The sequence below is a fragment of the Sus scrofa genome, chromosome 4, assembly GCF_054392235.1.
Source record: "Sus scrofa isolate SSC_HxYL_T2T_F1_AM1 chromosome 4, Sscrofa_HxYL_maternal_Yorkshire_Landrace_v2.0, whole genome shotgun sequence".
In the NCBI taxonomy this organism is placed as follows: Eukaryota; Metazoa; Chordata; class Mammalia; order Artiodactyla; family Suidae; genus Sus; species Sus scrofa.
The window spans coordinates 132,750,705-132,778,253 of NC_139386.1; the positions used below are offsets into that span (position 1 = coordinate 132,750,705).

General features: G+C 45.7%; 2 protein-coding genes across 2 annotated transcripts in view; one reads left to right on the plus strand and one right to left on the minus strand.

Annotated features, from left to right (window-relative positions):
- Positions 1 to 27,549, minus strand: part of LOC146404280 (uncharacterized) — a 39,073-nt gene that overhangs the window by 10,008 nt on the left and 1,516 nt on the right. The window contains exons 3-4 of the mRNA XM_085020985.1: positions 27,012 to 27,072; positions 21,159 to 21,367 (exon numbers count right to left, since the gene is read on the minus strand). Coding sequence (XP_084877111.1) covers positions 21,308 to 21,367; positions 27,012 to 27,072 — 121 coding nt within the window. The 3' untranslated portion in view covers positions 21,159 to 21,307. The remainder of the gene's footprint in view (positions 1 to 21,158; positions 21,368 to 27,011; positions 27,073 to 27,549) is intronic.
- On the plus strand, positions 3,137 to 18,860 carry GBP1 (guanylate binding protein 1). The gene is given in 11 exon segments (NM_001128473.2): positions 3,137 to 3,295; positions 5,418 to 5,617; positions 8,323 to 8,450; positions 10,133 to 10,242; positions 11,098 to 11,291; positions 11,902 to 12,144; positions 13,250 to 13,530; positions 14,413 to 14,625; positions 15,372 to 15,474; positions 15,706 to 15,899; positions 17,715 to 18,860. Coding segments are annotated over 10 exon segments (1,773 nt in total). The 5' UTR covers positions 3,137 to 3,295; positions 5,418 to 5,427; the 3' UTR covers positions 17,832 to 18,860.

Below are 27,549 nucleotides of genomic sequence, written 5' to 3' on the forward strand. Positions count from 1 at the left end.
GTTTGAAGGGTACAGAGTTGCAGTTTGCGGGATGAAAAGGCGCTAGAGGTCTCTTCCACGGCGATGGGAGTGCAATTCACATTTAAGTCCACTTAATCGGTACACTTAGGATGGTAACATTTACACTATTTGTTAACGACAGTTAAAAAGGAAAAATAGTAATGCAACAACATACACAACGATTTCAAGAGAAATACAGAAAACGACACCATAATACTGAAAGACTAAAAACAGGCTTTTAAATAAATAAAGCAACAATCCATACTCCAAAATGAAAGCGATTAACTCAAAATAGTATCTTCATGGCAGTTTGTATTTGCTTGTTAAATCCAATAGAATCCCATTTCTGAAGGAATTTCACAAAGCAATCTGAATTTTCACTAAGAACTGGCTGGGGCAAGGAGTCAAAACAGGCACTGGAGAAAGAATTCATCACATTATTAAAATGAAACCTAAATGACAGTCACGTAAAGGGAGGTACGGAGTTTACTAGGGTAGATCTCTGGACAGGACAGAAGAGATGGTTGAGAAATAAGTTTAAATATGAGTAAGAACTGTCCGGCTATTTTGTAAAAATACTAAAATTCACTTCGTTTCCTCCGAGATCAAAATAAATTCCTCACGGGTCCAAGTTTCGAATGTTCCGATTTGAGATGCTGAGACGAGCTACTAGGACAGTCGGTGCTCCCCCTCCCTCTCTCCCCCTCCCTCTCTCTCTCCACTCCTTTGCTTTTGTTATTGGAGTAGAAGTCAATTCAGTCACCAGGGATTTGTTATATCTAAGGCAATGACCACATCTAATTGATCTCTGAACGGCCCTCAGCACCTATAGCACAGGTGTGCACAGCACACAGGCTTTCTGTACACGCGCGTGTGTTGCAGGTGGTTTTTCTAATCGCTGCTCTTGGCCCCACTGACTAGACTTAGGCTCCCCTTTGAAGAAAGGAGGCCCCAGCGCTGAGTACCCTGGACCAGGCTGCATGGAATTCTTCATGCGGAAAGCAGCTTCATACAAAAACATTCCACACCTGAAATTCAGAGTTCGTTTTGGGGGACCTAAAATTCTGGACAACGTGTGGAACCACGAAGTACATATACATATGTGGAGTTTTAACGTCCTAACAGTGACATGCAAATTAACTTGATCTGTGACTGTCTTTTAGAATAACTGAAGTATTCTAAAGACTGCAACTCCAAGTATACTGGAAAGTGAGGAATTACAACTTCCTTGTACCCTGCATTTAGAGGAAAAAGGTCTCCAGCACTAGTCAGTCTAACATTAAAAAAAAAAAAAAAGGGCCAACAAAGTGCACATGACCCTCCATCCTCATCAGGAGGAGCCAGTTTCCTAACATCTAGAGACTTCTGAGAAACTGGCCTTTGCTTTCATTTTCAACCCAACTGTGTTCAGTAAGAGTTGCCAGCTGTCCTTAACTGACACAAGAAAACTGTTTCTCTGAGAAAAGGGGAAGGAGAGCCAGAGACCCTGAATTTAGAAAATGACTATAATGTTGAGTTCCCATCATGGAGCAGCGGAGACAAATCTGACTAGCATCCACGAAGACATGGGTTTGATCCCTGGCCTCGCGCAGTGGGTTAAGGATCTGGCATTGCTGTGGCTGTGATGTACGTGGGCGGCTACAGCTCTCATTTGACCCCTAGCCTGGGGATTTCCATTTGCTGCAGGTATGGCCCTAAAAAGCAAAAAAAAAAGCTGCATAAAACCACTAAGTTAGAAAGAATCTGGGTGTGTTCCAGCAGCTGAAAGACCCAGATAAATCATAGTTTTCAAAGGTCATTAAAGTCACTCTCTGAGAAACATTTTAAAAGATAACAACATCGGGAGTTCCCTTGGTGGCTCAGCAGGTTATAAACCCGACTAATATCCATGATTATGAGGGTTTGCTCCCTGGCCTCACTCAGCGGGCTGAAGGATCTGGCCTTACCATGAGCTGTGGTGTAGGTCGCAGGGCTCTGATCCCTTGTTGCTGTGGCTGTGGTGTAGGCCGGCAGCTACAGCTCCAATTCAACTCTTAGCCTGGGAACTTCCATATGCTGCAGGTGCAGCCTTAAAAAGGAAAAAAAAAAAAAGAAATTTTTTTAAGATAAAAAGATAATGGTGAAGAGGGAGCAAACACAGAGTATTTAGTCCTATTTGTTAAATCTCAGACACTGACCTCCAGGTTAGAGAAACACCTGCGCACGCCGGGATCTGGAGAGAACCTTGTAACCATCTCCCTTTCTCCTCACTCCCCTCTTCCTCGTCCAGGGCGAGAAAAAGCAGTGAGCTTAAGGGTAAACAGAGAATCAAATCTGTATCCACCTCTGACGAGCTTGGTTGACAGGAACGGGCATCATCACCCACCCTCCTCATCATCACCCACCCTCCACTGTAAGATGGAGACAGTCCCTCTTCTTTTGCCTGGTTCCGGTCAGGACTGAATTGAACATTAACACAGGTAACTCTTAGAAAACAATCAAGACATAAAGCTGTGACTTCCCCTGCTCTTTGGCAGACACAGAAAGGCAGTACAGTGAAGTGGTTTGACAGAAGGGTGTGAGATCAAGGATGATTTGGTTCAGATTATTTACAGGGCTGCGATGTGGGACAAGAGGGTACATTTTCTGTGCCTTAGTTTCTACAAAACGATGGGGAAATGTTTGTTCTAAGTTATTGAACGCATGTAGAGCGGTCAGCACAGAGCCTGGAACCTGAGCACAGGACATGCAGCCCCTTCCTGCGTGTGGGAATTAAGTTCCAGGGACTGTGTGTTCATGAAAGCGCCAGATCTGTCCTCTTCTTCACTGACCCCACACATAAAGGAGGAGCCTGGTTCACTGTGAGGCCGTTTTTAAGGAAATTAAACTTAAAGATGAGGAGGCTTCCTCATTCTAAATAGTTTTTCAAACAGACCCCAATCCTGAGATATAGTCCATTATATTTAAACATCTAGTAGACATGTTTTAAAACAGCAAATGATCTCTAAGATCTCTTCCCCCCCCCCCAAAAAAGAACGTGAAGATCATGCCAAATCCATTTACCTTCCTCCCAGGATGGCTTTTAGAAATTCCTTTTATGGTTGTTGAGTCATTGCTTTGTATTCATTGCTTTCAGTTTCATATTTATTCTAAGTCTATTACAGAGGTTGCTTTGCTTCTGACTCGGCTCTAGAGGGAATCAGTAAAGCTCCTCGACACTGGCTGTGTGGACTAACAGTCAAACCCTCCCGTGAAACAGAGAAGTTACAGAGAAGTCCACTCGTCTCACTGAGAAGAGGAAAGAACTCTCAATGAGGTAAGAACTCTCCTTTTCCTCAAAGCAGCTTTCTCTCCAGGGCTGCAGGAGCCCTGCTCTGGGAAATGGAGCCCCAGTTCAGGCTGGTGCAGGAGTGGGAAGGGATTTATAAGGGTCAATTCGTTTTCTAAAAACTGAGCAGCATCAAGACGGGCGGCAGCTGAGCCTGCTGTGAGCCCAGGGGTCAGATGAAAGCCTGCTGTTCCCAGCCGGCAGCCCATCCGCGGGCGTTTACTGTGCTTGTGTGCGAGGGGAGTAAATCAGAGCTGCAAGTGCCCTAGGACTGTCTTCCTCTTTGCTGATGCTCTGTCTGTGTTGACTGCACGGGTAATTAAATTACCATTGTCTTTGATGGAACCTGCACAAGAGTGATCTGACTGTAGCTAAAAAACTGAAACTGCTACAAATATGTTATGTTCACTAGAAGGAAAGAACAGAAAGCAGATACAGTGCAAACAGCTACCTGACACTGTTAAAGACAAAGGAAAACACTGAAACCCAGGAGCTCCTGTCCTGGCTCAGCAGTTAACCAACCCAACTGGGATCCATGAGGATGAGGGTTTGATCCCTGGCCTCACTCAGTGGGTCAAGGATCCAGTGTGGCTGTGAGCTGTGGTGTGGGTTGCAGGTATGGCTTGGATCCTACATGGCTGTGGCTGTGGCTGTAGCTCTGATTCGACCCCTAGCCTGGGAACTTTCACATGCTGCAGTGTGACCCTAAAAAGCAAAAAAAAAAAAAAAAAGACGAGACAAAACCTGAAACCCAGAGTGAAAGACGTAGATTCACAACCACACTGCTCTTTGGTCATACATTTGCCTTTTGTTTCAAAACGGGCATCTTCTTTAGAAATAGTGCAGATTCACGCGATCAGCCTCCTGGACCAGCTCACTGCTCACCCTTAGGAGCCGAGTTCAGCCCCACCACCTTCCTACCAGGCGCCCCTGTGAAGAACCTTCTGCGCTGCTGCACTGCAGGCACCACCTCTTCACGCTGCCCTCTCTGTGCTCTCAGGGGGCTTGAGCTTGTTTCCTCAACGCTTCCCCTCGACTCCTTGGTTTGGCAGCGGCTTCATTCATCACCGGCTCGTCTGGCGGCTCTCTCTTCTTCTCACCTCCCCTCCTCTTCCCTCCTCGCCCCCTCCCGATCCCTTTTCCTCCTCTTCCTGCTGCTTCTCTACAAAATGGGGAAAAGAACCAAATGGAAAACTCGAAAGTATCTGGCCAGAAATACGGATGTTTCCTTTCAACAACTTTCTTCTTCAACTCTCCTTATCTGCCTCCTGAGTTTTTAAACTGTCATTGTCTTCGTTCCCTGACACACGCATATACAGGCACCTGCATGGTTTTCAGCGACATGCAATCGTTGATATTGCGGAGTTTTCCGCCACTTAGTTGGAGGCAAACTGATTGGGAAGTTTAAGTTCAGGGCCCCTTGCGTATACAAGCCCACACCAAGGCTTGGGAAGGGTCCCGTCACACATTTTTATAAAATCTGCAAAAGTAAGTTATACTGGTTTCACTTCCAGAATAGTCGCGTGTGGACGACCCGTGTGGCTCACAACAATATAGTTGCGTAAGAAGTTCTGTGGATCCTCATTCGAACCAAAATAAGGATAACTAGTGGGGGAAAAAATGACTAAATCTCTGGAAACTGTTCACAGACAAGCATCAAATGATGACCTGTCCGTGAACATCCTGGCCAACAGGACGGATCACTAAATAAATAAAGAGACAGCGAATTTCTCACACGGAGCCAGGATGCACCATAAGTCTCTCTGCGTCCTATTCTATTTTACATTTAACGTCCAGTGTAAAATTTTTAATGAGAATCCAAAAGGGAAGGTTTTCATGGCAAACTAAATGAAAGATCTTGTTCACGAGGGTGACGGAAGGCTCCCAAGTCACTGCCCTATCAGTTCTTCTTCCTGGGCTCCTTGGATAACACTTCGGTAACTTGCTAAAATGAGTCAGATTTCCTTCGTACCTCTCCCTGTTGACACACAACTTCTGGCCATTGGGGGAGGGGGAGATTTATGAGTCCACCTTCCGGATGCCATATAACTGGTGACAGTGTTCCACTTTAGACAGGAGGTTCTAATGCAGCCCGTCTCCTCCCTTGCAGACCCGGGGACATGGCCTCAAAGGTGCACATGCCCGAACCACAGTGCCTCATTGAGAACATCAATGGGCGACTGGCGGTGAACCCGAAAGCGCTGAAGCTCCTGTCTGCCATCAAGCAGCCCCTGGTGGTGGTGGCTATCGTGGGCCTGTACCGCACAGGCAAATCCTACCTGATGAACAAGCTGGCTGGGAAGAACAAGGGTGAGTGGCCCCAGCAAACCGGGCTGAGCCCCTGCTGTGCACCCGCACTCCCAGCAGGCAGGACCGTGAGGCCGGGAGAGGATGTCAGAGGCGAGGAGACACGTTAAAGTTAACTTTCAATCCACAGCCCCACTCTCATCGTCACTCTGACCTCAAAGACTCAGCTCAGCACTCTTCATATTGTGTCTCAGTTTCCCCTTCCTCAAGCATAAACTGTCCTTTCTTAGGAAGATTCACGCAGAGATAAAAATAACCAATGTATATAATAAGAAAGACACTTCCTAAAACATTCATGTCCTAAGTGCGTTTCCACTGATTTAAAAAATGTCTAAAGTTGTATTAGCTATTCTCATGTTTTTATTTATCTTTTCTTGCTTTCTAACTGTTGTAAATACACATAACATATACCTTCAGCACCACCGCCCATTTCGAGAAGTTCTCCCAGCGGAAACTCTGTACCCCGTTAAGCAAGAACCCCCGCCCCTGACAACCACCACTCTACATTCCGCCTCTAAATCTGACTGCTCCAGGAGTCTCACACAAGAGGCCTCATACATTAATTGGCCTTTTGCGAGGGCTTGTTTCACGTAGCATAAGGTCTTCAGGGTTCACTGTTACAGCATGGGTCAAAATCTCTTCCTTTTTCAGGCTGAGTGACTGTCTGTGTATACCATTGTATTTATCCAGTCACCTGCTGATGGACATTTGGGTTGGTTCCAACTTTGGGCTCTCATGAATAATGTCGCTAAAAACACGTGCGTACAAATATCTGTTCAAGTGCCCATGGTCACTTCTTCTGGGTATGTACCAAGAAGTGGCCTTGGTGGATCATATGACAATTCTATTTTATTTTTTCTTTTATTTTTATTTTTTGTCTTTTTAGGGCCACACCCGCAGCATATGGAGGTTACCAGGCTAAGGGTCAAATTGGAGCTATAGCTGCCGGTCTACACCACAGCCACAGCAATGTGGAATCTGACCCACATCTGCAACCCACACCACAGTTCACGGCAATGCCAGATCTTTAACCCACTGAGCAAGGCCAGGGATCGAACCTGCATCCTCATGGATGCCAGTCAGATTCATTTCCACTGAGCATAATGGGAACTCCTCTATGTTTAATTGTTTAAGAAATCACTGTATCACTTTCCACAGAAATGGTACTGTTTAACATTCCCGCCAGAAATACACACACACACACACACACACACACACACACACACACAAAGTCCTAATTTCTCCACATCCTAGCCAACGCTTGTTATTTTCTGGTTCTTGTTTGTTTTTGTTTTTTGGTAGGGGCCAGCTTAATGGAGGTGAGGTAGTATCCCATTGTTGGTTTTTAAAAATAATGATTCCTTAATATTATCAAATATTCATTCAGTGCCAAATTTTCCAATTTTCTTATAAATACCAGTTAGTTTTCAGGATTCACATAAGATCTATCTACACATTTCGCTGCTCTTTTTTTTTTTTTTGAAGTATAACTGATTTGTGATATTGTGTCAGATATACAGAAAAGCGATTTGGTTATTTTTTTTTTTTCAGATTATTTTCCATTATAGATTACTACAAGGCCCTGGACTCTATACTAGTGATGTTGAGTGTCTTTTCATGTGCTTATTGATCTCTAATATCATTTCTTTAGAGAAATGTCTATCCAAGTCCTTTGCTCATGTTTCAACTGGTTTGTTATTTAATTTGCTTTTTTGTGTTGCATTGTAGGACTTGTTTATATACGTGTATATCAATTCTTTCTTTTTTCTTTTTACGGCCACACTGTGGCATATGGTAGCTCCCCCACCGGGGGTCTAATCGGAGCTACAGCTGCCAGCCTACACCACACCCACAGCAGCGCAGGATCCGAGCTGCATCCGTGACCTATGCCCCAGCTCACTCCGGATCCTTAACCCACTGAGTGAGACCAGGGATTGAACCCGCATCCTCATGTACACTCCTCAAGTTCTTAACCCACTGAGCCGCAACAGAAAACTCCACAGTTCTTTATCAGATTCATGACTAGCAAGAATTTTCTTCCGTTCTGTGTTGTGTATTTAATTCTGTTGCCGGTGTCCTCTGATAAAGAAAATTTTAATTTTGATCAAGCCCAACTTAACTACTTTTAGTGCTGTTGTTTAGGCTTTTAGCATCATATCCAAGAACTCATTGCCAAATCTGGTATCGTATTTAATTCTGTTGCTGGTGTCCTTCGATAAAGAAAATTTTAATTTTGATGAAGTCCAACTTAACTATTTTTAGTGCTGTTGTTTAGTGGCGTTTTAGCGTCATATCCAAGACATTGACAAATCCAGTATCATGAAGTGTTTCTCCCACCTTTTCTTCTAGGAGTTTTATATTTTAGCTCTTACACGTAGGTCTTTGATGCATTTTGGTTAATTTTTGTAGAAGGAAAGACTCCGTGGTCTTTCACCATAGAGCATAATGGTGGCTGCGGAGTTTTTATATGACTTTTATTATACTGACTCGGGTTCTTTCCATTTCTAGTTTGCTGATTGTTTTCATCATGAAAAGTATCGAATCTTTTCATGTATTTTAATATTCTCTTTCTCTGGCTCTAATACTGCTTGTGGTTTCAGTTCTCTCTACAAAACTTGATATGCTACATTTTATCTCAGTTACCAGAACCACCTGATATAAAAACTTCAATCCCTCTTGTCCCCACGCCACCCCCCCACCTCCCGCAGGCTTCTCTCTGGGCTCCACGGTGCAGTCTCACACAAAGGGCATCTGGATGTGGTGTGTGCCTCACCCCAAGAAGCGAGAACACACCCTGGTTCTGCTCGACACCGAGGGCCTGGGGGATGTTGAGAAGGTAAGGACCAAGGGTTCACTTTTGGAATGAGCCCCTCTCCTCTGCATCTTCTACGCACTATGTAGTTTTTCTTTTTTCTTTCTTTGTCTTTTGTCTTTTGAGGCCCGCGCTCACAGCATATGGAGGTTCCCAGGCTAGAGGCTGAATCACAGCTACAGCTGCTGACCTACACCACAGCTCACGGCAACGCCAGATCCTTAACCCGCTGAGTGAGGCCAGGGATCGAACCCGCAGTCTGGTGGTTCCTGGTTGGATTCGTTTCCGCTGAGCCACAATGGGAACTCCTAATTTTTCTTTAGCTAAGAGCTTGTACTCACCATGTTTTGTCACCTCTGTGACTCACTGTCTGATTGACTTCACTTAGCATGGTAATTTCTAGGTCCATTCATGTCACTGCAAATGCCATTATTTCTTTCCTTTTAATGGCTGAGTAATATTCCATTATGAATATGTACCACATCTTCTTTATCCACTCCTCTGTCGATGGGCATTTAGGTTGCTTCCATGTCTTGGCTATTGAAAATAGTGCTGCAATGAACATTGGAGTACACGTGTCTTTTTGACTCATGGTTTTCTCTGGACAGATGCCCAGGAGTGGGATTACTGGGTCATATGGTAGTTCTATTTTAGTTTTTTGAGGAATCTCCATACTGTTTTCTACTGTGGTTGCACCAACTTACATTCCCACCAACAGTGTAAGAGGATTCCCTTTGTTCCACATCCTCTCCAGCACGTATTGTTTGCAGACTTTTTGACGATGGCTATTCTAGCTGGTATAAGGTGGTACCTCATAGAAGTTTTGATTTGCATTTCTCTAATAATTAGTGATACTGAACATCTTTTCATGTGTTTTTGGGCCATCTGTACATCTTCTTCGGAAAATTGTCTGTTTAGATCTTCAGCTATTTTTGATAGGGTTGTGTGGTTTTTTTGGTATTGAGCTGCAGGTGGTGTTTATATATTTTTGAGATTAATCCCTTGTCAGTCACTTCATTTGTAAATATTTTCTCCCCATCTGTGGGTTGTCTTTTGTTTAGGGTCTCTTTTGCAGTGCAAAAACTTTTAAGTTTAACTAGGTCCCATTTGTTTGTTTTTGCTTTTGTTGTCATTACTCTAGGAGGTGGATCTGAAAAGATATTGCTGTGATTTATGTCAGAGAGTGTTCACCCTGTGTGTTCCTCTAAGAGTTTTACATAGTATCCGGTCTCATATTTAGAGCAGAGGCCTACATTTGCCTCTTTGTATTATTTTAAATATTTAATAAGTAATGGAAAGTGTTAGGAGTCTAACAACTGCTCAATGAAATAGATACAGGTGTTACTAGCTTTGTATTAAGGCAAGTTTCTGCAAAATGAAGAGAAAATTTTAATTTCAATTATACTTATGGCCTTAGATTGCCCACCAAATATGACTCTTTGTTTTGCACTATCTACCCACAATCATAAGAAGGACTTGTGAGAACCAGGGCAAACCAAAAATACGAATCAGAAAACTACACAGAGTCCAGTCTACTAACAATCATTTTTGCTTGGATTTGGTTTCCTCTTGCAAGCGAAAATGACCTTCTGTCATAGTCTAAAACAAAAACTCTAATGAAACGGGCACGCTTTTAACGACGGCTGATCTGGAAACTGCGCTGAGAATGAAACATCATCCTGGCCCAAATGTGTTCTGATCTGCAGGGTGACAACCAGAACGACTCCTGGATCTTCGCCCTGGCAATTCTCCTGAGCAGCACCTTCGTCTACAACAGCATGGGGACCATTAACCAGCAGGCCATGGACCAGCTACAGCATCCCTTCCGGGGTCCAAAACAACCCCAAAGTCAGGGGGACCCTGTATTAAAGACACAGCTGTCTAACTGTGAATCCTAATGAGTCAAAACAAAAAAGAAAAACAAACAACCAAGACAGGAGTTCCCTGGTAGCCTAGTGGTTAAGGATTCACTGTTGTCACCACTGTGGCTCAGGTTTGATCCCTGGCCTGGGAACTTCTGCATGCCACAGACACGGCCAAAAAAAAATAATATTCAAGGGCAGAGGAAAAATTCTAAGTACCAATAGAAGAACTGATACTTGGGGTTTAAAACAAAGGCGAGGGAGTGCCCATCATGGCTCAGTGGTTAACGAATACAACTAGGAACCATGAGGTTTTGGGTTTGATCCCTGGCCTTGCTCAGTGGGTTGAGGATCTGGTGTTGCTGTGAGCTGTGGTGTAGGTTGCAGATGCGGCTTGGATCCTACGTTGCTGTGGCTGTGGTGTAGGCCAGAGCCTACAGCTCCAATTGGACCCCTAGCCTGGGAACCTCCATATGCCGTGGGAGCGGCCCCAGAAAAGACAAAAAAATAAAAAATAAAATAAAACAAAGGCAAAACAAAGGTTCCCAATATGTGGAACGAACACAGAATGGGGCACTGCTCTCCCTCTATGCTTTACTTTATGTCTGCACACAAAGCATCTGGAAGTTCCCAGGCCAGAGACTGAATCCAAGCTGCAGCTGCAGTAACACTGGATCCTTTAATCCATGGGATTGAACCTGCCAGGGATCAAACCTGTGTCTCCGGTCGGACTCTTAACCCACTGTGCCACAGCAGGAACGCCTGGGGTACCGTTCTTTTATGCCGGTTTTCCTTAATTTGCTGCTCAGCTACGTGACCGAGCTGACAGAGAGAATCAGGGCAAAGTCGGAACCTGATGAAGGGATTGAGGACTCGGCTGACTTTGTGAGCTTCTTTCCAGACTTTGTGTGGACGCTGCGGGACTTCTCCCTGGACTTGGAAACAGATGGAGAATCCATCACAGCAGACGAGTACCTGGAGAACTCACTCAAGCTTAAGAAGGGTAAAGGGGACTCAGAATTGCTAAATGGTGATGGCGAAACGCTGCAAAGTATTATTCTTTAGTTTTCTATCCACAGTTTTTCATATTTCTTTTATCTGTATTTTTCTCAGGTGGCTATTACTAAGAATTAATGCCTATTTACGATCTGAATTAATACATGGATTTTAAATTACTTTTTCCTGTTCTAAGAACAAATTTCGTTTTCATTCACCTTTCCTGGTGCTGTGATTAGACTGATACTATCTACCTTCTCAGGGCTTGCAATGCGGTAATTACCCTAAGAATAGGGAGTAGAATGGTCATTTATTTGAAGAAAATAAACAAAAGCATGAACGGTGCATTAGACTGGGGCTTGGCAAACCATGACTCGGGCAGATGATGGCTAATCCAGCTGGCCTGCTGTATTTACAAACAAGGTTGTACTGGAATCACGCTAAGCCCACTCATTCACAGACTGTCTATGGCCGCTTTCATGCTACGACAGCAGCGTGGAGAACCTGGGCAAAAAGACCACCTGGCCTGCAAAGCCTAAAATATTTACGGTTTGGCCCTTACAGAAGAAAGTTTGCAAACCCTTACATTAGGCAAATGCCTTTTTATCTTCCGCCAGGTACCAGTCAAAAAGATAAAAATTTTAACCTGCCTCGACTCTGTATCCGGAAGTTCTTCCCCAAGAAGAAATGCTTTATCTTTGATCGGCCCACTCAGAGGAAGAAGCTGGGCCAGCTTGAGGATCTGGGTGACGATGAGCTGGACTCAGAATTTGTGCAACAAGCTGCAGAGTTCTGTTCCTACATCTTCTTAAATTCCAAAACGAAAACTCTTTCAGGAGGCATCAAGGTCACTGGGCCCCGTGAGTGCTCTTTCCTGTCCTACCCTCGGTTAAGAGTAAAGGACAGTGCAGCCACGTCCACTTGGTTTCAGTTTTGAAAAATGCAGAGTTCCTATCGTGGTGCAGCAGAAATGACTCCGACTGGGAATCATGAGGTTTCAGGTTCGAACCCTGGCATCGCTCAGGGGGTTAAGGATCCACCGTTGCCGTGAGCTGTGGTGTAGGTCGCAGACACGGCGCAGATCCCACCTTGCTGCGGCTGTGGTGTAGGCTGGCGGCTACAGCTCTTTAGACCCCTAGCCTGGGAACCTCTGTATGCCACAGGTGTGGCCCTAAAAAGACAAAAAGAAAAAGAAAAATACAAATCTACTGCTATTATCACGTTAAATGCTAGATGACACCAACATTTCTAAGAGGTTGTGTTAGTCAAATTTCTTAGATGAGAAAAGATAGGAAAGGACAAAGAAAAAACCTCCAAGAACTTAAAATTATCCTAGTAAACTGGACCTGCTCTGTCCAATATAGTGGCCATTAAATAAATAAGGCTCTCTAAATTTGAACGTGAACCCGTTCAAATGAAAGAAATTTAACATTCTGATCACACGGCCACATCTGAAGGGCTCACACCCACACGGGGCTAGTGGCCACCCTGGCGGACGGCACGAGTGACACTTCCGTCATCACAGAGAGTCCTCCTGGACCATGGCCCCAGGGGAAAAACGGAATGAAGGACTCCCTCTGAATTCTTCCACAAACATTAACCAGTGGTCCCCATGGGCTTCCAGGGTGGATGAGACAGACGTAAATGAGAGGGTGTGGTTTCTTGTCGTCATGGTACTTGGGAGTAAACAGGAAGCGCTCAGTAAACACAGGCCTCTGCTGCCTAGAACAAGGGTCTCGCCCTTTGATGTGCACACAAACCACCTGAGGATCTTGCCAAAGACGAGGGTCTAAGTCAGCTGAACCAAGGCAGAGGCCGAGTCTGCATTTTTCGCAAGGTTCCCAGTGATATCAAGGACACTGATGCTGTGAGGCACATGGCTGGCAACAGACATGACGGGAATTACACGGAGCAGAATGCTTCCTCACCTCGCTCCCGTCCCCTTCATTTGTTCTCTTTGCGCAGGTCTGGAGACCCTGGTGCTGACCTTTGTCAACACCATCAGCAGTGGGGACCTGCCCTGCATGGAGAATGCAGTCCTGGCCCTGGCTGAGATCGAGAACTCGGCCGCAGTGCAGAAGGCCATTGCCCACTATGAGCAGCAGATGGCCGAGAAGCTGCAGCTGCCCACGGAGACCCTGCAGGAGCTGCTGGACCTGCACAGGGACGTCGAGAAGGAGGCCATTGACATCTTCATGAAGAATTCCTTCAAAGATGAAGAGAACGTATTCCAAAAGGAATTAGCGGTAATTTTTACACGGATGAGGGTCTTAGAAAGCAGAGTACTATGAGAAAGGGAAACAGGTGCTTATTCTGAGAAAAGCAACTTTTGCTAGACTTTTACATGGTGGCAACCATTGTTATTACCACATGAAGAACCACTTTTAGGGAGTTCCCGTTGGGGCACAGTGGAAACGAATCCGACTAGTAACCATGAGGTTGCGGGTTCGATCCCTGGCCTTGCTCAGTGCATTAAAGACAGGGCATTGCCATGAGCTGTGGGGTAGGTCGCAGATGCTGCTCAGATCCAACGTTGCTGTGGCTGTGGTGTAGGCCAGCGGCTACTGCCCGATTCCACCCCTAGCCTGGGAACCTCCATATGCCGTGGGTGCGGCCCTAGAAAAGGCAAAGAAGAAGAAGACCGATTTTATTACGACAGACTGAAACCTTTTTCTCTCATAAATAAATAATCATCCCTATAATTTAATTGCGTGCATAGGAAGGAACAGAGCTTCTAATCAAATTACATGCTCATTGTTACTAGATTGATTTAATATTCTAGCCAAAAGCAAAGCAAATTGTAGACTTAATTATCATGAGCAGCTTATGGCTGAGCCATACTTATTTCATAGGCAAATAACTGGTGCAGTATGAAAAGCAGAACTGTATCTCCAAAGTGCAGCACACAGCTAGTGCTCGCTGCTCCGAACTCCGCCTCCATGGAGAAAGGGACATCAGCAGAAAAAGGCAGGATTGATGGGAAGGAGAAGGTCCTGCTGAGTGCCTCTAAGTTTTTCTAGGGCTCACAGACCTTTTTTTTTTTTTTCTTTGTGAAACCGTTGCAGACATTTTGAGATCAAGCTAACACACTTTCCCTATTCATTTTACTTTCTATTTTTACATTCAAGACCAAACTAGACAAAAAGCGAGACGAATTTTGTGACCAGAATGTTAAAGCATCATCAGAGCGTTGCTCGGCTTTAATTAAGGAAATTTTCAGTCCTCTAGAAGAAGGTGTGAAACAGGGGCTTTATTCTAAAAGTGGAGGGTATCGTCTCTACGTCGAGAAGAAAGAAGAGCTAAAGATCAAGTATCTTGAGACGCCCAGGAAGGGATTACAGGTAAGCGGGATGGATTCTGGAAAGCGGCAGACGTGCCCCCTTGGAACATCCACGTGAGCAAGTGTTTTGCACAGCGATGCACAATCGCAGGACTGACAGCACGCACGCCCTCATTCGACAAATGCACAGGGAGCCCGTCCTGCCAGGATACCCACACGCTCATTCGAGAGGGTGAATTCAATTGACAACTGAGTTGGACACTGGATTATCAGATTAACCCGCAGGTTTTCATTGTAACCCACGACGGGAGCTGGTCTTGCGGTTGCAAGGGGCTGAAACCTAATGATGGTTACTTAAGGTGGGAGTTTGCCGGTTTAGGCTTCCAGCGGCTTAAGGAGAGAGGGAGCGGAGATCTCAAACAGTGTCATCACACAGCTGCCTGTTGCTCCCCGAACCCCACAGTTCCCTCCCTCCCAGTCTCCCTCCACCCCCTTTCTCCCGATCCGCGTTCTGATCTGTAAGCGCGCCCTGAGCAGGACCACAGCACCCACAGCCCCAGAATCAGAGCCTCCGGGCTAAAAGGACAGGCACTCTCTATACCCCTATCAACCTCTTCCAAGGGATTCTGCTCAGGAGGGCACCATGCTCGCCAGCCTGGAGCATGTGCTCACCCCAGCGACAAGGAAGCTGGACTGCCAGGCACGGGGGGCCAAGAGGGGCAGTTCTGAGAGGGAAAGATGGGGAGCAAATAGAAACAAGTGCTTACAGCCATTTGCTGCGAATAATCCACTTTCTCTGGGTGGCAGGCGGAAGAGATCCTCCAGGAATACTTGAAGTCCAAGGAGTCTGTGGGCGAAGCAATTCTACAGACAGACCAGACTCTCTCGGAGAAAGAAAAGCAGATCGAAGGTGAGACAAGAGACCAGAGAGCTTCCAGAACTCTTACAAGTTTAAGTAACTCAGCGGGGTGGGCCTAGGACCGCTAACGGACAGGAGAGAAGATGCCTCGTACTTGCAGAAGGCATTTCTGAGCAGGGTGTGTGCGGTCAGCAGCGGCGGTGACACGTGAGTGTGTGTGGAAGACAGATGCAGCACGGTCACCCTCACGTGACTTTTTCTTGTGCCTTTCCCTCCTGACAGTGGAACGTGTGAGAGCTGAAGCTGCACAGGCTGCAGCCAAAATGCTGGAGGAGATGCAAATAAGGAACCAGCAGATTATGGAACAGAAAGAAAAGAGTTATCAGGAACACGTGAGACAGCTGGCTGAGAAGATGGAGAAGGACCGGGCCCAGATGCTGGAAGAGCAAGAGAGGACGATGGCTCTTAAGCTTCAGGTACTTCTCTGCATGGCCTGGGGGTGCTGTTACTCTGTTTGCTCTCCACTCTCCCTGAGCGCAGGCGTGGCACCGCAGTGAGAACACGAAGCCCCAAAGGTCCTTGCTTGCCCGCCTGTACATTTCAATCCCTCTCTGCCTGCCCGAAGGGGCCCCGCCAACATCTAGTTAGTCGAAGACTGTATCTGAAGTTAGGTCACACCCAGTCCTTTATCAGTCAACAGCAGCTATCATCTGCTAGACATTATAAAAAAGGTCTTTATGGGGAGTTCCCTGGTGGTCCAGTGGTGAGTTTGTGCTGCTTTCGCCACTGCAGCCTGGGTTCAATCCCTAGTCTGGGAAGTGAGATCCCACACCAAAAAGAAAAGAAAAAAGGTCTTATCCATATCTTTTGGGTAAAACTATACAAAGCAAGAACTGCTATGCCCCTACGACTTAAGAGATGAAGCCAAGCGAAACAGAGGTTCAGAAAAGATTTGGTAACTTTTATAGGGTCGCACTGCTCGGTAAGGGATCTGAGCTGTCTTTGCAACATGGGGGAATCCGCACTTTTTTATTTCTGGCATTCCCGGCATGACTTAGCTCTAGGACAGCCTTTTTTTTTTTTTTTTTAATATATTTTTTTTATTTTCCCACTGTACAGCAAGGGGGTCAAGTTATCCTTACATGTATACATTACATTTACATTTTTCCCCCACCCTTTCTTCTGTTGCAACATGAGTATCTAGACAAAGTTCTCAACGCTACTCAGCAGGATCTCCTTGCAAATCTATTCCAAGTTGTGTCTGATAAGCCCAAGCTCCCGATCCCTCCCACTCCCTCCCCCTCCCATCAGGCAGCCACAAGTCTCTTCTCCAAGTCCATGATTTTCTCTTCTGAGGAGATGTTCATTTGTGCTGGATATTAGATTCCAGTTATAAGTGATATCATATGGTATTTGTCTTTGTCTTTCTGGCTCATTTCACTCAGGATGAGAGTCTCTAGTTCCATCCATGTTGCTGCAAATGGCATTATGTCATTCTTTTTTATGGCTGAGTAGTATTCCATTGTGTATATATACCACATCTTCCGAATCCAATCATCTGTCGATGGACATTTGGGTTGTTTCCATGTCCTGGCTATTGCGAATATTGCTGCAATGAACATGCGGGTGCATGTGTCTCTTTTAAGTAGAGTTTTGTAGGACAGCCTTTTAAGCAGGACCCCTGCCTTCTCACCCCCATGTGTCAGTCTGGCACTTCTACCTGTTTTCGGCACCCTGCTCCTTGTATGAGCTTAGTTAGGCATTATATCCCCAAACAACAGAAACCACTGTATGGTCACTCTGGGACCCTGATTCCCTCGCCTATATTTTGCTACCTCGGTCACCAAGTTGTGGAAGCTTAGATCAAATCCCCTGACGGAAGATGCAGTGCATCAGATTTCAAAAATTCTTCATTTATGCTTCTGTGTTACCTGTGTACATGCGTATGTGTATAAAAAGGGTCTAAATGCATAGATAAGACTTGAAGCCAAACAGAGCAGTAAGACTGCCCACGAAGTTTATGTACAACTAATGAGAGAAAGAGTTGAGACTGCTCTTTTCGGTTCCTCAACATATCGGGAGACAGAAGCCGAAAAGCTTTCTTCACTCAAGGAGACTGAGCAAGAGGCGTCACAGATTAGAAGGGCCGAGACAAAGTATGATGAAAACTAATGGTGGAGAAAATTTCAAGAAGAAATTATTTTTTTAAATCAATGAACGGGGAAACTAAATACAAGTTAGAGATTTACTTAATGCTACACGTGGTTCATTCTCCATTTGTACCTTTTTAGGAACAAGCCCGACTAATTCAGGAAGGATTCCAGGAAGAGAACAGACGACTTCATAATGAAATACAAAATCTCCAGAAGAAGATGAAAAAATCAAAGAAAGAATGTTTCCTGAGCTAAAGAACTGGAGAAGAGCGCTTTCCCGGTCCCGCTTAGCCATGGTCTTGCTCAAGTAGTTTAGAATTAAGGAAAATGTTGCCAAACCTGATGATAATTACATTTCACATTGGTATTACACAAAGAACTCGCACATCACGCAGCAGGGTACCTGAAATCATCTCGACCTTCCTCACCACACCAAAGGGGGGACAGGATACGCATTTCACCTCTGCACCCGCCCAGATGGCACCACGGTCTGGTTCCAATCAGGAGCTTCCTCTTCCAGATGACCGCCAGCTAGACCAGAAGACCCTGAGCACCGTCTCGGGACTGAGTCCGGCACGAGTTTGGTCAGGCCCACAACACATGCGAACATCGGGGACAACCCTTCTAGCTTCTCAGTGGAGGCAGCATCGTCTTCCACTGTTTCAAAACTGCCCAGTCTGTCAGCAGTGATGGGATCCCGGGGCACTGGGAATGCGCGATGCTTACTGGTGAATTCGAAGCCAGAGCCAAGGCTCTTCTGGAGAGACCTAGAATCTCCACAGAATTTCCACAGGAAGATGGAAAAACCATTAGCATGACTGGCAGCTGGGTGATAAATGGGCTAGAGAAGCGAACTGTCCTTTCCTGCTCGATTCGCGCAGATTCTAACTTTACTAGGTGGGACTCTCTGGAATTTTAGGTTACAGTGGACTACACAGTGACCTGAAAACAGTTTCCCATGGCGTTTGCGGCAATTTACAGTCTGCAAAGAAGAATGTGAAATGACAACAGAAACTGTGTTCGAAAACTGAGCTAACTTAAGCGGCTAGACGGTTTAACCCTAGAGTTTAAGCTATCTTTTCCAAATTCTTCGCCATCATACATAAAAACTTATTTTTGCCCTAGAGAATATGAATTGCTTTTGACATTTTTGCCCAGTTAAATAATGCTCTTGCTATTACTTAGTATATAGACTTTATTGCAGTTGTCAAAAGCCCTAGGTAAATGGGAAGACGATTAAGAGTATTTTCGAGCTGGAAATAAACTGTGCTTCACTGAGCTTTACATTTCTGATAGCTTTCTGTTCAAGTTTTTCACCAAAAAATAAGGTTTTAGATGATCCAGCCATGGTTGGCTAACTTTTCTGTGAAGACTGGAGAGTAACTAGTCATGGCTTGTCTCAGTTACTCTACATGTGTATCACGTACGGTTGCCAGACACGACACATACACGAATGCGCATGGGTGTCCCAATAAACATCATTTTCAAAAGCAAGCGGCCCTCACAAACCAGAGCCTGCAGACCCTTGCTTTATAGACACCAGAGTCAAAGGTCTATGTATCGGCCTTATGCTGCTTGCGTTTGTAAGGAACATACTAATTCGACTGAATATATTAGCATCTTGAAAATCTTATGCAGTGTTGCAAAATATTACAGGATGAAAGAAAAGCTGAGAAGCAGCTGGTGCCATTAGGGCTACGTTAATAAACCTGCTTTTTCTGATCGCCTTGGGACCTTTTATCCCATTGAGTCCCCCTTCCTTCCCATTGAGATGGAAAATGCCTCCTTCCACAGTTGGACAAGTGATGCTAAGAAGTATTTCTTCACTGAAATTGCAACTTCACATGGGCCCAGTGGAAACCTACGGCATATTAGATGGAGTATTTATGTAGAAATCTTTATATCTTCCAGGCTGTGCCGCAACAAAGGCGTAGTCAAACACAGTTTTATTAGTTGAAGAAATCATGGCAGAAAAGAGTAACTCTGACTTGAAAACCAGAGAGTAGTTTCTTTATTAACCATTTAAAAATAAGAAAATTGGAGTCCCTGTTGTATCTCAGCAGGTTAAGGACCCAGTGTTGTCTCTGTGAAGCTGTGGCTTTGAGCCCTGGCCTGGCTCAGTGGGTTAAGGATCCAGTGTTGCCACAGCTGTGGCGTAGGCCTCAGCTGCAGCTCTGATTCAGCCCCCAGCCCAGGAACTTCCATTTGCCACAGGTGCAGCTGGAAGGAAGGAAGAGAAAGAAGGAAGGAAAGAAAGGAGAGAAAGGGAAAATTGAAGCTATTTCTTCCTAGGTTGGTAGCATGAGTCCCTAGCAGATTCCAAGTCCACTGACTGCCGGTTCAGTGGCTCTTCCATAACCTCTCCAGGAACAAATACAGGTTCCGCCTCAGGGAGGTGTGATGCTTTCACCATGGTCCTCACTCCAGCGGTGCATTAAAATAAATGCATTAAATATAAAGATTCCTCGGCCCCTACTCTTCCCCTGACTTTCTGATACAGTAGGTCTCAGATGGGTCACTGAGAGCTATAATGACAAGAAAAGGACACTTCAAGATTATCTATACACTTTCAATCTGTCAAAGTTACCATATATTAGGGTACATCTGTTGCCACTTACAGTGTTTCTGTGTCAAAATTCTTTCTAGTCTAGAGAAGTATGTATCCTCTTGTTTAAGTGACAAGTTGTTACTTTTCCTTTATGAGTTTATAGGGCAAATATAGCTCCCCTGAGCAAAAGGAACACACCGCAAACTGAGATCCTGACAAAACAGCAAACGCCATCAGTGGAGCCTGCCCTACACATGCTCAGGGTCAATAATCAATTAGGCCAATGAATACGTATTCGCTAAAAATAAACACAAAATAAAAATTTAAGAAGTATTTTAATACATGACATACAACGAGATCAATTAAAATCAATATGTTACTACTCTACAGGCATAATTTCAGCATTTAGATGAAACAGTCTAATTTCTCAAAAAGCCCAAAATACCAGAACCCACCCAAGATAAAACAGATGAACAGTCCCAGAGCTTCTAAAGAAATTCATTTTGTAATGTAAAAAGAAAAAGTCTGAAGTGACATCAGCAAGACAGAATAGGAAGTCCCAGCCCTTGCCCCTGAGCACAAATATCAAAAAATGCTATTGGGGCCAAAATACCTCTGGGAGACCCCGCCAATCAGGAAGACTATGCTCCCGAATCCAGACAAGAATTTGCACCTCCTCCGGTGAACACAAACTGAGAAAAAGCTCTTTGAAATGGATAAGACAAGCAGTTTTATGTTGCCAACCTCAGTCTCCCCCCCAAGCCGGAGCATCTCAGCACCCAGAGAAACCCACGCAGCCCAACATTTCCAGCCAGGGAGCAAAGAACCGGTGAAGCATGCATGTAACATTCCTAGACTTTCATCAGAGTGTCGCCAGAGGGGGCTGTGTCCGTCTCCCCTCACTCAGAGCTCTGAGGGAACCAAGACAGTTAGATTCCTGAGAGCAGCTAAGGACAAGAAAAAGGGAGCAGGTGCTCTCCGCAGACTGCATGGCTCTGCAGGATGGAGAGAAGGGGCGCAGTTCTGAGACTTACCCTTCGAGAGGAAAGGAGAGAAGCCTCCTGCCATCCCGGTCCACACTGTCCTTTGAGCACACCACCACGGGGAAGAGGAGCCAGCGGCGCTCAGTAGCTGCAAGGGCTCTGTGGGACAGGACAAGCCTCACCGCCCAGAAGCTACTCCATCAGGCGGGAGCGAGAGAAGTGGAGCTGTACCCAAGGGCTCGGCGTGTCAGGACACCGACCTGGGGAAAGAGGCAGGAGGTACACGGTGAGCGGCACAGCTCTGTGAGACACGGGGGTACATAAGCATCCAACTCCTCCCCCAGACACCCGAGCCCATCAGAGCTCTGCTCTAGGGAAAAAGGAAACCAGCTAACGGCAGCCAACACGGCTCGGTGACGTTGGAATGTGTGTACCCAACGTTTCCCCCCAGAAGGGAGGGAGAGGAGTGCAGAGAACACATCCTCAGAAACCATTTGAGATGCTCCCAAGAGCTCGCGTTGACGGTCCCTACCTGCCAAAACCAGTCCATAAAGAACGGGAGAGGCAAGCGTTTCTTCAGATACACAAACACCAATACAAAGCTACAGGGAACATCAGGCATCAGGGAAATACGAAGAAACCAAATGAGTAACATCACTACCCAGTGACTGACACTAGAGGAACGGAGAACTATGAATTACCTGACACCAAGTTCAAAACAAACGCTTAAAGCACCTCAGCGAGCTACAAGAGAACACAAACGGGCAACTAAAAAATCAGGAAAACCACGCATAAACAAAATGAGACTATCAAAAATAAATAGGACTGCACAGTGATGATCATTGTACAACTATAAATGCAATAAGTTCATTGAGCAATAAAAAAAATAGAAACCATAAAAGGGGCCAAACAAATTCTGGAGCTGAAGAACACAATAAATGAACTGAAAAATCCAACAGAGAGCTTCAACAGCAGGCTCATTCAGAAGAAAGAAGCAATGACTTTGAAGCCGGTCATTGGAAAAGTGAAAAAAAGAAAAAAGTAAAAGTAAAGTGGAAAAAAAGAAGGAAGGGTAGTTCCCATAGTGGCTCGGTGGGTTCAGAACCCAACTAGGATCCACGAGGATATAGGTTTGATCCCCGGCCTAGCTCAGTGGGTTAAAGGATCCAGCATTGCCGTGAGCTGTGGTATAGGTTGCAGACAGAGCATGGATCTGGCATTGCTGTGGCACAGACCAGCAACTCAGCAGCTCCAGCTCTGATTAGACCCCTAGCCTGGAAACTTCCATATGCCACAGGTATGGCCCTGAGTTAAGGATCCGGTGTGGCCGTGAGCTGTGGTGTAGGCCAGCGGCTACAGCTCCATTTGGACCCCTAGCCTGGGAAGCTCCATATGCCACTGGTGTGGCCCTAAAAAAAAAAAAAAAAAAAAAAAAAAAAAAAAAATACTATCCCCAGAAAAGCTGTCTTTCAGAAATGGAGAGATAAAGACATCTTCAGACAAACAAAAGCTGAAGGAGCCCTCCATCACAAGACCTGCCTTACAAGAAATGTTAAAAGGGCTTCTGCAAGTTGGAACCAAAGAATCCCAACTGCATTCCGGATGCTTTTACCCAAAGTTTACCACTTGATTATTCAATGTCATATGCAAAGTTGCTGGAATTTAATGGTTATTTATACTCTTTATACTATTTAGAAAGCAGTCTTCTCCTTTTTCTCCCCAAGAAGGATTTTGTCATGTTCCTGTCTTCATAGACCTAGGGAGCCTGGTGCTGACTTACGTTCCTGTCATTGCTCTGGAGATTAAAATGGCATAAAGCACGCACAAGTGACTTAGGACCAGCAGCAGGACCAAAAGGACACTGCCCACCAGGACAGGCTGCGGGAGCACAGAGCAGGGGCCAGAGAAATCCTCCCGGAGCTGAGAACCAGACAAGCTTGTTCTTGAATGAGAGCCCGAAATTCCAGAGGCCAAGTCGGCCTGCAAAAGGAAAGAGGACCCCTCCCCTCCTGAGAAGAGCCACCTCTACCGGGTCCTAAGGCTTCGATGCTTGCGCCCCAGCGTCTTCCAACCCCATCGGCCTGCAGCCACAGACCTAATCCACGTCTCCAAGGGCACAGCACCGGTCAGAGTTTCCAAAAGGACAATTTTTCTTATTATACCTTACATATGGAACGCATGTTTTGAAATGTTTTCTACCAAACTTATTTTTAAAGTCAAAATTCACTTTGTTTTTTTAAAAACTGTTCCAAGACTGGAGACCTTCTCATCTTGAGTAACCAATGCTAATAACTGAATTGCTATACATCCAGCTAAATGTGTGTGTGAAAAGATAGGCAGACAGCTCAAGAAATACACAGTGATCCTGGGCAAGTTTTCTATGGGCAAATGTGCAATTCCTACTTCTTTTTTCTTTTTTGGCTGCACCCATGGCATGTGGAGGTTCCCAGGCCAGGGGCTGAATCTGAGTCGCAGCTGGGACCTCTGCCAGAGATGCCGCAACGCTGGATCCCAGGTGGCATGGGCCTGGGATCAAACCAGTGTCACCACAGAGACAAGCCAGATCATAAAGCCACTGTACCACAGTGAGAACTCCCCTATCACATTTTTTGAAATATTTAAACTCAAGTTCGTAAACTATTATTAGCTGGCTGGAAAGTATTACTTTACTGTAATAAAACATATGCATGGAGTTCCCATCATGGCGCAGTGGTTAACGATCGACTAGGAACCAACCATGAGGTTGCGGGTTCGATCCCTGGCCTTGCTCAGTGGGTTAAGGATCCGGCATTGCCGTGAACTGTGGTGTAGGTCGCAGACGCGGCTTGGATCCCGCGTTGCTGTGGCTGTGGCAGCAGCTGCAGCTCGGATTAGACCCCTAGCCTGGGAACCTCCATATGCCCAGCAGCTACAGCTCGGATTAGACCCCTAGCCTGGGAACCTCCATATGTCGCGGGAAGCAGCCCTAGAAAAGGCAAAAAGACAAAAAAAAAACAAAAAATGCATGCCTAAAATATTACAATTAAAGTAGCTACATGAAGCCAAGAAGAAAGCATAGCTCTTTTATTGACAACTATCATTGCATACATTTGAAGTATACAATATGGTGATTCCTTAAATATAGTGTAGAATGACTACAAAGACCAAAAAAATTCCCTCCCGTGGTTAACACAGTTAACTCTTTTGCGGGTAGGTGTGTGTCTGTGTGCGTGTAAGTGTGTTGAAAATGCCTAAGATCTAATCACAGCAACTTTGAAGAACATAAACCTTTATTGCAGGAATGCAAGATGGCCGAGGCTTTAGCGACTTACGAACCTAGACTTTATCGTCTTTTATTCCTTCTAGTATTGCTCTCAGATCAGGAGTGAAACAAGAATACAGTCCTGCCTGCCTGACCCCTCACACCTACAAGTGACTTACGCCTCTTAAGAAGCAGTTCCGGAAGCACTGAGGCACCGCTAACAACTTCCACGTTGTTCTCCTCCCTGTCACTCTACTGTCACCTAGAAGGCCCACGTGAAAGCGAAGTGAGATGCCTTTGCTAAGCAAGCGAGAGGAGGCAGCAAACCATCTCAGCAGTCCTACGGCAGCCCATGAGGCGACCTATGTGAAAGGGTTAAGCCAAACGGAGGTTGATGCCCCCTCATGTCGATCTGGTAGATCCAGGGCTGGAGGGGTGGCTTCGTGACGTCAGGGCTCAGGCTCCTTCTCTCCCATCCTACTGCTCTACCATCTTCTTCTTGAAGATCCCACCTGGTGGTCCAAGGGCTGCAGACAACATGTCTGCACTCGAAGGGGTGGGGAAATGACACACCCAGGGGGCTCGAAGGGCAAATGATCCGGCAAGACATTTCCCAGAAGGAGCCCAACAGTTTCCACTGATATCCCACTGGCAGAATTTAGTCACATGGCTCACCCAGCCATCACCGAGGCTGGAGAGGCAGTACTGACACCAAGCATCCACACACTCGGGGGCATCCGGGGGTTCTACTGCTGCAGAAGAAGAGAATACTAAACACGGGTGCAGAACTGCCAGCCCCGCTCTCAGAAGTCTCCTCCCCTTTCCCTGAAGGAACAGTTGTGTAGGACTCAGGAAGAACTGAGCGTAGATCTAAAGACTTTTTAGATCTAACAAATCACATAACCTACAAAACACCACTGTAAGGAAGGATCTATTACCCACGTTTTACAGGTAAGGAAACTGAAGCGCAGGGAAATAAAGTAACTTGCCAAGGTTACACGGCTGGAAAACAGCAGAGCTGAGACTGCACCCAGGCGCTCTGGCTTGCCAGCTATGCTATACTGCCGTCTGTCTGCTGTGTTTCAGACTATTTTTAGTCCTCCAATGAAGCAATGGAGAAGTCTTTATCTACATAAGGGAGATACTGTCTTTTTACTCAGAGAACGAATGGGCACAAGGATAAGAAAGGTACACCCACTAGCTATTAATTCCAAGGAGTCACTTAAACACCAACATGAGTAAAAAATAACACAAGACTAGAGCGATGAAGAAAGCATTCAAATGCCCAGCATTTGCTCCTCAGTCATTTCATGAGCATGCCTGTAAACCAGCAACAACCACAAGACATGGCAAATCAAAGCTATTTCTTTCTTTCTCTCCTTAAACACTACTACTGAAATAACAGTGGGGAGAGTCTTTTAAGTCATAACACCATGAGAAAAAAAATAAAGGGAAAGACAATGAAAATAAGATTATAGATGTTAGAAAGCAAACAGGCAGGGAGAAACAGACACCAGATTCAAATAAGCTGAGTCCCAGACCAGTCACAAAAAAAGCCAAAAAGTAACTAGTTCCATCCCCACAAAACTCTCCAAAGGTTCGGAAATAAAAATGAAAACAAAAAACAAAAAACCAAAAAAAAAAAAAAAACAGGGTCTTTTAAAGGCTTTTTTTAAGGCTCCGCCCTCTGAAGTTCCCAAGCCAGGGATCAAACCCATGTCACAGCTACAACCCTAGTCACAGCAGTGACAACGCTGGATCCTTAATCTGCTGAGCCACCAGGGAACTCCTGAAGGCCTTTTAAACAACTAGATCACCAGCTCCCCACCCTAAGTTTCCACACAGCAGCTCTTGTTCCTCCTCTGCCTCAGCAAGAGACTGATTGGCAGCTGATGCTCCGAGGAGCTTAAACAGAAAGGGTCTGACTCAGAGAAACCAGAGGTGATGGTGGAGGGTGAGGAAGCGCACCACCCCAGCCCTGTTCCCTCCCCTGCCCACCCCAGGCCCACCCCAGGCCGGAGAGCCTCACTGCTCCTTCTTACGCCCCAACAGATGCTCCCGCTTCTACCCGCACCTCCCTCCAAGTCTCTTCTCCGAAGAAACGATAGTGTCCTTCCTAAAATGTGATGAAGATTTTCTGGTGGCTGCTTCAGAATAAAATCAAAGTTCTGGGGCCTTCAGGGCTCTGCATGATCTGGTCCTGTCTTCCCCCCCACCCCAATCTGGAAGCGCGTAGCCCTGGATGACTGTGCTTTAGACACAGGGGTCTCCCTCTTCGTCCTTGCATGCCCAGTTTGCTCCCATACCAAGGCTTTTTCAACTGCCATTTTTCTGTCCAGAATCATTTTTGGCAAAGTCGTCTCTTCATCATTCAGTTCTGGGTTCCACTGTTCCCTCCTCAAAAGAAGCCTTTTCTGACTCTCCTAATTAAACGACCCGCAGTCTCCCATCCTCACGGCTTCGTCCACAGCACTCAACACCATTTCAAACCATCATACACATTTGCTTGTCTCTGGCCTTTTCTTCCTCTTAAAGGTTGGAGACACACGCTCTCTCTGCCCATTTCCCCCAGAAGCCTGTGCACCTCTGTTCTCAATTCATGCATGTTACACGTGAGAAAAAGAAACACCGTACCTGGCATCAGAAATTGAGCAAACACTTACCATTAAGACTTCACTGTTGGGAGGCACGGATGGCGGAGCTCCTCCAGGAAAGTACCGCAATCTAAAAGGACATCAGCATCAGTCAGTCTCTGACTACGAGGAAGGGGCATAACAGACAAGATCCATTAATAGGGATCCCTGAATAGGGATCTCTTCTAACACTCTATTATTCAAACGACCCAAGGTTCCCAAGGTGTGTTTTCTCCCTCTTTGTAAAGTTATAAAACCAGCTTTTGGACTGCAGTTGTGCTCCTGGTGGCCTTTTGGTTGAAGAGTATTGACAAACGAATGCCCTGACAGTAGCTCACGATCTAGGGGTGAGATTCCCAACTGCACACAGCCAATTTTCCATCCGCCTCTGAAACTCGGCGAACCTAGTTCAACCAAAAGTTATCTCTCTCCTTTCCTCCGGACGTGAATAACAATGCTACCTCCCCTCCCACTCCTTCTATCCTCCCATCTTCTTAAAATTGGAAAGGAAGAAAATTGAAGCATGAAGCTCGATGCTTAATACAAGGCTCTCCTTTTGCTAACACCG